The sequence below is a fragment of the Chondrus crispus genome, genomic scaffold (genome assembly GCF_000350225.1).
Source record: "Chondrus crispus Stackhouse genomic scaffold, scaffold_49, whole genome shotgun sequence".
NCBI lineage: Eukaryota > Rhodophyta > Florideophyceae > Gigartinales > Gigartinaceae > Chondrus > Chondrus crispus.
The window spans coordinates 254009-265022 of record NW_005179389.1 but is presented as its reverse complement, the minus strand read 5'-3'; the positions used below and the strand labels follow the sequence as shown (position 1 = coordinate 265022).

The 11014-nt window shown below is 49.4% G+C and overlaps 1 protein-coding gene; it reads left to right on the top strand.

Annotated features, from left to right (window-relative positions):
* Positions 1 to 9889: 9889 nt before the first annotated feature.
* CHC_T00006678001 (hypothetical protein) lies at positions 9890 to 10794 on the top strand. XM_005719312.1 is given in 2 exon segments: positions 9890 to 10111; positions 10112 to 10794. The coding sequence occupies 1 exon segment, from the start codon at positions 9890 to 9892 to the stop codon at positions 10109 to 10111; it is 222 nt and encodes a 73-aa protein (XP_005719369.1). The 3' UTR covers positions 10112 to 10794.
* The last annotated feature ends 220 nt before the right edge of the window (positions 10795 to 11014 follow it).

Here is an 11014-nt window from a genome sequence, read left to right as displayed (position 1 = left end):
GCACATGGCCCAGTCTGACTCCCCTGTAGCTCGACAAAAGCAAAGCTGGACGACGTGTTGCTATAATGAGGTCCCTCGATGTGCATGACCAAAACTGGGCTGGATTGAGATATGAAACGAAGGATATGGAAGGGATGGAGGGTGCGGGGAGAGACTGTGTCGGTGTCGATGTTAGGAGGATGACGCGGTGGCGGGGACAATAGCATGTCGGAGGATGTGTGTTGGTCACGGTACTGAGGAGGTGAGGAAGATGGTGGTGGGGCGTGGTGGTCGGGCGCGAGGTAGGGGTGGCGGGGAGGAGGGGACGTGGGGATTTTGGGGGGGAAGGGGGGGTGGCGGGGAGGGGATGTGGGGATATTGAGGGGAAGGGGGGTGGCGGGGAGGGGACGTGGGGATATTGAGGGGAAGGGGGGTGGCGGGGAGGAGGGGACGTGGTCTTATTTGGGGGGGAAGGGGGGTTGGTGGCGGGGGGGAGGGAGCGAGGGCGGGGTGGTTCACAGGAAAGGGATTTCGGCGAAGCCACTTCATCATCGATCATGAACTAGAGAGCAGCCTCCCCGGCTTCTCTCCATTTCATGATCGATGCCAAGGAGGCATTTGATTTCAAAAAGCTGAACTCTGGGTGCTGAACTCTGGGTGCTGAACTCTGGGTACCCTTCTGCCGTCCGGTGGTGCTCCGTTTCCTAAACAGAGTGTAAAATGCTACAGTAGCAAACGACTGTCGCAAATTTCACGTGGGCGTCGAGGCGGGGGAGGGCCGAGTTGTGCACATAAAATGGCGGGAGAAGGTACTGTGTCTGGTTTGTAATGTTGAGAGAACTAATGTTTTGATCTGCATGTGTTCGTATTTGGATTTAATTCCACCCTTTCATTGTACTGCAAGTGCCACTGCACCGCATCGAGTCCATGGAATTTTAGTAGTGTGCATATGGACTGGGTGTGGATTGGTACTTCCTTTAGCCAATAGATTTCGACCAGTTCGCAGAATTACCAAGCATTACAGTGGTTCTGTGTAGCATTCGTTGTGGCGTGCGATTAATTTAATGAAATGATCCGGCCAATAGCGTGACCGCAACTGGTTGAAGGAAAACAAAACAAAAGAAAAGCGCCTGTTAGGACTGGCCCTCAGCCGCTGAATTTGGACCGCCCGCACCGAATAGCCAGCTAGGCACGCATGGGAAACAGCTGCAGAATGACACGTTGACGCTCTGTCCGACCAACTGGGCGCAATCATGTTTTTGTACCACAAACCGACTTTTATCAAAGCATTGTAATCTGACTTTTCAGACTGCGAACGTTGGAAACATGTGTTTTTTTGTTTTTTTCCTTGTGGACTGAAATAACCAACATGCGCCTTCTTTATCAAGTCTTAGTCAAGAATTCACATATTAGTTGCTTCTTGTCCATCTCCTTGGCCCGCACACTTATTTTGCGGGCCAAGGAGGTGGACAGGATCGTTTAGTCGTGGCACGTACAGATTCACCCGCAGCTGCTGCCGTCCCCGAACAAATTCTTGCCGACCTATGATGTCTGCCCCCTCCCGAGTTGCTCTCGGGATATGTTGACTCCTCTTGCTCGTCACTTCTGGGCAGAAAGTTACAGTACCCTTCATAGGAACCCTGGAACGCTTACGAATTTGTGTGACGGAAGAATACGTATAAACGATGACTGAACTGTTTTTTATACAAACTTAGGGTTGCTAGCCCATCCAGAACACTTCCCATTTCCATGCAAAATTTGCATTTAGCTTGGAAGTCCACCCCTCTATCGGTTCCTGGTGTCCCCTGAAAGATGTTTTTATGTACTTCAGTCGCCACAACCAACGCTCATGTCAGCGGAACTTTGGTGTAATCAACAAAGGTTTTGTACAAAGATGTTCTTCGAAACGGGCGGAAAGCGCATTTCTCCACTCGCCGTGGCCAGCTGCCAAAGGCTACAGTTCATCGCTTATAAAACAAGCGACCGTTCTTCAATTCTAACTTGTAACCTTGAACGTGTGAATTTTGCAAGCCCACAAACATCATCTTCTCAACGATGTCACCCGTAAAATAACCCTTTAGCTTTACATGTGTTTCGTACAGTTAGATGTACGGTACAAGGCTTGTACCGTACATCTATACTGTACGTGCTTGTACTACAAGCAGTGTGTTGGTTAGATCAGATTGTAATTCTTTTCTAATGATAACGTGACGCAATCGTCGAAATTCGTTTCTCCTCCCCTTTTGCATATGCTGCTCGGTATACAGTATTCTGAGTTTGTGATCATGCTGTCATCTGCCTGTCAGGAAGCGTTGCGCCGCCATCGCAAAAGTAATCAAGAATAATGACCCTAGCTGTGAACATGCTTCTTATCGGTGCCCATGTCGGTGTAGATCTATCATCGCACGTGTGGGATAGATTAAGACGGGCAAGCTACGCTCTACGATAGATAGTTTGAATTTCTCTACGTCGTCAACACAAGGTCTTACTGCCCGAAATCCTGTGCCACTCCGTCTTCTCCGCAAAAGCTAAAAACGATCCCCAATTTCTCCCATCTTCCTCCCAGGTCACTATCCCGTAGGAGCACTCGTCTATATCCTTGAAAAATCTCGTCAAGCTGGGCTTCTTCTCCCGGGAGTTTCAGCGCGTCCCTTCATATTCCTGGCCAACCCTATCCCTCTCACAACACAAATGGATACTGCCGGCTATGGATCCCATAATTCATAGAAAACCTCCTTGTCCTGGATTACATATTTCACTACTTCGTCAACTGCCGTGAGCCGTCAACGAATATGCAAATTTGATGCTTTTCGCAACACTTGAGGCGCCTGACAAGTAAAACCAGACTGTACTGAGAAATCTCGGGGCATGTGATAAAGAGACAATCCCCAGGCATGTACCCTTTTTGAAAAAGATCACAAAAACTTAATTCATGCAATAACATAGTTCTTCAACATGTACTCCTGCTAGAACGTTCTTGCAAGCTACTTTCCAAAAAAGGTCACCGACAGTTTCACTCAACCCCCCATCTTTGCTACCACTATGGCTACCTCCAATGCTTCGTCAACCTTTGCAGTTACTGCTCAACATCCTGCCGGGCGGTCTTTCTTTCACTGTCACACAGATGCAGTTTCGTAATCGGCCACGGTAAGTTTGCAGTTCTCACCTGCCCAGCAATACGAACGAGAACCAATGAACAGAGCTATTCCATGTTGAGATCCACGTCGGAAAACTGTGAAAAGTATGAATGTAAGATGCTTTCGTCTTTGCTGGCGATGATGGCTGCGAGGCGTCGGTTTTCTATATTGGTCATCATGAAATTCAATATCTCTCCGAGGAGAAACTCATTTCCCAAGTTGTACACACTACAATAAAAACCAGTTCAGTCATACAACATAGTCTCACTGCATGCCATGTCGTCAAAACCCTGATCTTGGTGTTCTCAAGAAAATCTACGAAGCAAGATTGGGAATAGCTGCTGGGCTGCATTTTCCCCTCAACAATAGCGAAATCACCAACCCTCGCATCTATATAAACCGCTTGAGTCAGCTTAACCTTTCTGAGTTTCCATCACCCACAGCCCATCACCAACAGGAAGAGCTTGCACACCACTCATCCAAACAATCATGAAGTTCATCCTTTTCTTGGCCATTGTCGGCCTCGCCCTCACCTCTGTCTTCGCTGAGGACATTCCCACTGAAGCCCGCAGCCGCAGCTACCGTCCCTGCCCATGCAAATGCCTCGTCGGGCGTGGTGCCAAACGTGCCATCCGTGCTTGCCGCAGCTACCGGTTCCGGTTCCACTGCGAGGTGAGCGCCTGCTACTACCACGGTAAACCTGGTAAGCAGTGCTGCGACAAGGATGAGCCGAAACCGTCTGCGTCTCCATCCAGCACCCCGTCGGCGACTCCGTCCCCGACCCCGTCAAAGAGCCCCGAACCACCCAAGTGCCCTTGCACTTGCGGCTCCAAGAGGGACGCTAGGCGTGAGTGCCGCTACAAGCCGTACTGTCAGATCATGGAGTGCCCGCCGCCCGAGGTCCACCACCCGGTCCCCCACCACTACAAGCCGAAGCGTGAGTTCAAGTGCTGCTACAAACCGCATGTCGCCCCTGTCCACTAAGTGTTGTAGTGGAACTGTTCGATCTGACTCAGAACTGCCAGGAGCGGGCAGTTAGGTCGTTTGGATGATCTGTATCAGTTAGATGCGACGTTTTCCCCATCTTTCAATAAAGAGCCAGTCCCTTTGAATCTTAAGCTACGACCGTATGTCTAGACGTGCTGTCGTACTGATCCCAAAAGTACTGCGGGTGTAGTTTGTGAGCTGGGGGAGGGTCTCTTTTCCGACTGTAAGATGGACGCATCCCCGCTGTCCAGCGCCCAACTCGCAACAGTGTTCTGGAACATATTGCTTCCAGTGCGCCCTTGGCGCAAGTTCTTCGAAAATTATTCATTAGAGACACGAATGCATCGCAGCAAGTATGCTCTATTTATACATTACAAGTTTAATAGCAAGGTGCAGGATACCCTCAGGAAGCAACTGTATTTTTGCGTGCAGTACATACATGGAGCACTAATCATGCAGGCCCCCGCAAGGTGATGTCAGCTCAGAACCCGAAGGTTTTGAGATCTTGGCTTTCGCGGAAACGCCGTCACGGTAAGGCCTCCCCTCCGCATCTATATCTTGCTTGCGCGCATGTGCCTTCCAATGCAAGGAAACGAGGAAAACGGCGTGTGCAAGAATCTGGTACTGTGCGGTGGGCATGGATACATACGCCGACGAAGAGAACGGTGACATGCAGCATAGCGACGGCTGCAGATTAGGTTCTGTCATAAGAGGTAGTGATACATCCGTCGCCTGAGAAACCTCCCGCGTACACGCGGCTCACAGAATATCGGAATCCGCTATACTACCGTCAGTGACTCTCTTCGTGTTAATAGACGTACATCTATACACACGAAGGCACAGCATTGTTCTCAACAGAAGACTACATACTGTAACTGAATATAAATGCCTGTCTGGAACAGAATGTGTGCAATTTAGTTGCATTTATCAAGCCCATCTTTCTCACTACCGAACACCCTCGGGTTCAGAGAATGAGAGAAGCCGCGGTTAGAACGTCTAGTTAAGGGCTGATGGTTTGCTAGTACAGTAGTATGATGGGTAGCCATGAAAGCAACAACCAACCTTTCCTCCAAACGTTTATCGCCCAACCGCACAACACCTCGTGACAACTTAGTTAGCGGGGCAGGCAGTGTGCAGTATGCAGGCTGGACTTGAGGGTTACAGCAAGTACGAAAAGTGCCTTGGATTTGCTTTCATCCGATGCTGAGATAGTGCTGTGCAAAGACTCTACCAGACTCTCTCGCGACGCGAGGAAGTTAAGCTTAAGTACACTGCTAAGGGTTCATGCAAGAACTGTCTGACCGCAGAGGACAGCCTGTCATTAGAGAGAATATATGTAGAATAACGCGACGACGAGTAAAGGCGAGAAGGTCATCGGACCCCGTGTTCACACAAGAACGAAGGACAGGGGATGTGAATCTATGCTACATTCTCACCATTATTTGCAGAGAAAGCACGGCATGACCTTGAAGGGGAGTGCATTCGACTCCTCAATCTGACACACAAGAGAAAGCCAGAAAGCTGACTTACAACGCTTCTGCCATGCAATTACAGGGGGGGGGAGGGGGGGGGGGGTGTGTGGCGATATAAGAGCAATTTGAATAAGAACGATCTCGCAGTAAGAGCACCATTTTCGCTTGGCACGGTATCACAACTTGAAGCACCATCAAACACTGTAATTCCTATCACACAGTCCCTTTCTCGCCTGGTATTTCAAGCGCATCTCAGAAGTCTCGCCCACAGTCCGCCTGTTCCATTTCTCCGACGCACGGATCAATACGGGGCTCCGAAATGACCTCTCACTTTCCACCGGTGGCTCACGGCTCGCTGAAGAGGCGCAAGCGCCTTTCGCTGAAAGAGAAAGCCGAGGCTGCGCGTTGTCTTCAAAATGGCGCGAGCGCCTCTTCTGTGATGAAGCGTTTTGGAATTGGTCACAGCACGGGTCCAGGCAACTGCTTATTGGTGAGATGCTACAGCGTTCTAAGGAGTAAAATGGGCATCCTGTGCGGGATTCTTGAATAGTAGCAACCTCGGATTAAGAGCAGCATGAAGGGGTTGGCACGGGGTGCTCTTATATCGTGGTCCCCACTGTATTGCACTCTCTTCTACAGTTAGTTGAATAGAAGATCGAACTTCATAATCGGCTTGCATTGCTGTTCTACACTTGTACAGCTGTACAACTGTACAACTCATGATTGATAGTACTGTACCGTTAACGATACCCTTACTGTAACAGGTTCCCCTGCGTACGGGCCTGGGCCCTCTTGTCGCATTTCCCAGCACAGCCGGGTGATGACACTCTGACAGAGTCGCATTCGGGAGAATACGTCCCAATAATGGCCCTGGGCACCAGAGTCGGTGACCCAGAGCCATACAAATTTGGTCCCAATTACCAGGGCTCATGGCTCCGTAAAATCCTGGTTGACAATTGATTTTTCTGATATTCGCCTCAAACGGCACTCCCATTGGTCCCGGTGGTGGACCTTGTTGGATCCTGCAAGCAAGGCCTCAATGATGGAATATTTCCATCCACCCTCGATCGGAGCTGTAATGCGATCCGGCATCTTTGAAAAGGTTGATGAATGTTTCTGAAGTTTCAAAGGTTCCCAAAGTGCTGCCGAAAGTTTGAGCAACTTTTTCTGCGAAACTCAGAAACATTCGTAAGCAATTTGTGAACAGCTCGATTAGCTGTAATTCCAACTGAGCCACTTTTCCACAAAACCGAAAAGAATCGGCAAACCATTGCCAAAACGTTGGCGGAAATTTTAGGCGAAACTATAAACGTCCGTGCAAGTTTTGGAAAGACGTGGTCACAAGCATAACTGGACTTACAGTGACAGGTATTTCCCGTAGCGATTCCATCATGCTTCGTCCACTGTTGGCAGTGGCGCACCAATGATATTTAAACGAATAGAAATGCGCTACAACACGGCATACCAGGCGAGCTGAGTCATGGACGCAACACCAGGGGCAAAAATGAGACGGGGCCAGGGCCAGAACGTCTCGGAGCGGATGACCGCGCAGGACCTATTCTCCTGATCGCGACTCTGACATCTCGGCATGGTGCGATTGCCGGCAATTGCTGGGCGCTAAGATTTGCACTGCACAGCAATGCCACGGATGCACGTCCCGACGGGATGAAAGCGGTTCAGGTAGCCAGAAAACGGTCAGCGAGAGTATTTTGGTGGTCTCTGAAGTAGGTTGTCAGTGACATGGCAGTGACAACCTATTTCAGACTCGCTGTGACAACTTGTCACATGTGCAGAGGAGAGCAACATCGCATACCATGACAGTGACACTGTCTCGCTCTAAGTAAATTATATGAGAACAGACATCCCATTCCGGATAGCGCGATTTGACACGCAGGCGGGCATACAGCAGCTGAATTTGTGCGAGCGCACAGGCGGGGTTGGGATGCAAGTTACAGAGGGAGACCTTTACGGGCCCGCGGAAGGACTCTCTCTGCGCGAGCCGATCTTTGCGCGGGCGCGGTTTGAGGCATGTACAATATTCCGTGCGTTTTCCTCAATCAGCGACTCAACAATGGGGTAGGGTTATTTGGTTATCATCCCAAACCCTTGACATCTATGTCGGCTAACCGAGCTCCCATACATTATGACTTCATGCGCTGTACTCTGTGCAGTAAGTTTTTGGAGTCGGGTCTTTCCCATCTTCTTTTTGGCAGCGATGGTTAATCCTTGGGGCCGTACCATTGGGAAAACACTGTATCTTACATGTGCCATTAGCGTTCTCTCGACATATCGGCTGCCAGATATTTGACATCTTGAGATTCAGTGTTGCATCATAACGCAGAAGGATATCCAGGACGCAAAAATTGATGATTGACGGACATGTCTGATGAGCCACGCCGTTGGATTCATTTTTATATATGACTTGGCAATGGTTGTGATGGTAAAAGGGATTCCCTTGGATGTTTTAAAAAGCGTATCCAGACAACTGGCATGCACCATATCTCTGGCAATCGGGAAGATTTATTCTAAATCTCTCCGGTTGTGAGATATATGGTGATACCCATTCCGTTGGCCTCTCCCGTGGTGACGCGCCCAACATTTTAGTGGCAAGCGTATCATCCCTCTTTGAATAGATATCTTTCTCGTTCATGCGACATATTCAACGTCGTGGATAACTATCGAGACAGGAACAAGAATCAACGAACGGAAACTCACAAAAAGATCCTGCTGCACATCCAGCAGAATACAGTATTATAGATCCGGCCTTCAAGTTCTCCATCGCATCGCTTTTATGCCAAGGTAGCATCCGGATACAGCATTGGGCATGTCTAGCGAGAGGTTGTAGCTGCGAATCAAAACACCAAACGGAAACAGATTCAGATTCAGAGTTACCACGTACGGTTCCTCACCTCTTGGCGGCTATTCGCTAATTCTTGAAGCTGCGCTGTTGATGATAACGTAGCCATCTGAAATCATTGTATTATCTCAACGTCATGCAACAATGCGGCAATTATTTTACATATTGTGTCATATGCATGTCGCGACATTAGACATCTTTCTTTGCATGGAACTGCGTACAGTATGCCGTTGAGGCTGAATCTCTGGCAGGAGCTATACTGTACATGTCCATGGTCGGACATAGGGCATAGACATATGAGTTTGTGAGGGTGAGCAAAGCAAGAAGGACGTACCGTACTAACATCTGAAAGATGAAGAGGCTGCACTCGGACAGAATGTCACAAGCGTAGTGCTGGTCGCTCTCTCAAGCGATACTGCCCGTACAGCTTTCAGTTACAGCCAACTGATGCCTCGCGATTAGTACAAAGTTTTCAATGAATGAGAGAATTCGCCTTTCTGGAAAATGATATGCACTCTCGTATTTTGCCTTGCACTGCGATCCTTTTCATCGCATAATCGATGACACACGCGCGATGGGCTTATGTTAAGAGGCGAATTCAAGCAATGCTTCATACAGTGGACCCCTGTCTTTTGTCTCCCCGCCTATGGAGCATAAAGCATCCCAATTACATGACGCTAACATGCTTCAAATGTGCTTCTGCAAGACTTCCAACTCTGGAAATCTTGCGATTGCGTTGGAGACGGTTGTCAAAAACGTCGTATCAAGTTGTTTCCACCGAACGAAAACGAACACTACAATACAAGCTTTGGTCTACGTTGATATGTGTACTTTGCTCATCCACTTTTAACGCTTCGATTTTCAAGAAGTTGATCCAACAAACTGCCTGTCTGACATCACGGCTGGTAATCTCTTTCCTGAATAAATGCCGAGTGAACAGAGGCGGTTTCACTATTTTCACTGCTGTTCCGTGTAGAAATTACGCACACGGTCCCCACTCGTCCCGCTATTCTTCTTTTTATACTGACTAATATGATTCAATTGATGCCACCAACTAGTAAAGCATTACTCGGGAAGATGTCTTCTTCCACATGGAAAGATATGAAGCAGAAGCAGGACCTATCGAGACTCAAGAACCCGATGGATTCCGCCTCCTTCATACCTCCAATCTTACATGTTACGGCTAGCATACCACATTTTCGCTCTTCATTCCCGTGAGCTGCATAAGTGGATCCCTCAGGGATCCATGGTACGAACGTCGGCCAGACCTAGAAAGCGACATCTATCGAAGGAGATGCAAGTATTCGTCGTTGTACTGTACATCACCACCCACCTTTCTATACACCATCCTTAAAGAGCATCTTTATCTTGAACGCCGCTCCATTCTTGGTGATCCTGTGGGTTTGGAGAGTGCCGTCGTACTCGCACCTGTGCCTTGATGGAAGAAGAATACAGATATGCGATGGGCCAAAAGCCAGGCCTTCTTGCCGACTGGAAACCCAACGCTGCACAATTGCGATACTTCACCTCTGCAATCCTGTATATATAAGCACCTCTCTCCACACCAGCGATCTCTTCTTCTCCATCCTTCACTCAACTTCCCATCCACGCTCACCACGGAAGAGCCACCACCTATCCAATTTCGCAACCGAACACCGACTGCCTACCACCTACAATGATCAAGCCAACGCTCTTCCTCGCCCTTCTGGGCCTCATCGTCGCCTCCGTCTTCGCCGCAGACACCCCAACTGCGGCACGTGCGGTACCGTACTACCCACCTCACCGCCCGAGATGCCCCTGCCGCTGCATCCTGGGATACTACGCTGAACAGAAGGCTACCCGGATGTGCAAGCGTCGCCGGTTCCTGTACAGCTGTTCGGTGCAGGAGTGCACCAAGCACTACCGCCCCGGAAAGACTTGCTGTGATGTTCACAAGCCATCAGTTACGCCTACGCCTACCCCATCAGTTACGCCCACTCCTTCGCCCAAACTGAAGTGCCCTTGCGTCTGCACGCGCAGGGGAGCTGCCCGCCGCGATTGCCACTACAAGCCGTACTGCGAGGTCACACGGTGCCCGGAGGATCACAGTAATGATCACCATACCAACCCCTATGGCCAGTATTACAAGCCGAGGCCGAAGTTCCAATGCTGCTACAAGCCGCACTATTAAGGCATGAGGGGTCCATGTCTCGCGTTGGGGGTCGACTGCTGGTAAGAAGTGAGAGAATGAGTGTAGCTCAGTTGTGGCCTCCTCAGTCAAACGGCACAAGGTCGTCCTGGACACATATACTCTGTCCCATGTTGTCTGTAGTTCAGTTCCATCTTACTGCTTGTAAACTGGGAAGTTTATGATTTGTTTAGAGCAAAGAATGTATTGAGCAGGTGTATAGGATGTCACACACATAGCCCAATACGCAGCGCCGTCAGTCCCTGCCTCATCGGCTGGTTGCGCCAAGCTTCCTCCTTGGCTTGCAGTTGTACGAGGAAAGTGTGTCTGTTTGATAGCATGTGGAATTCGAGTAGCTCTTAAAGTAAACCTCATGTGCCCTTCGAGGAACACCCAAAGCCGCTCATGCCTCTCA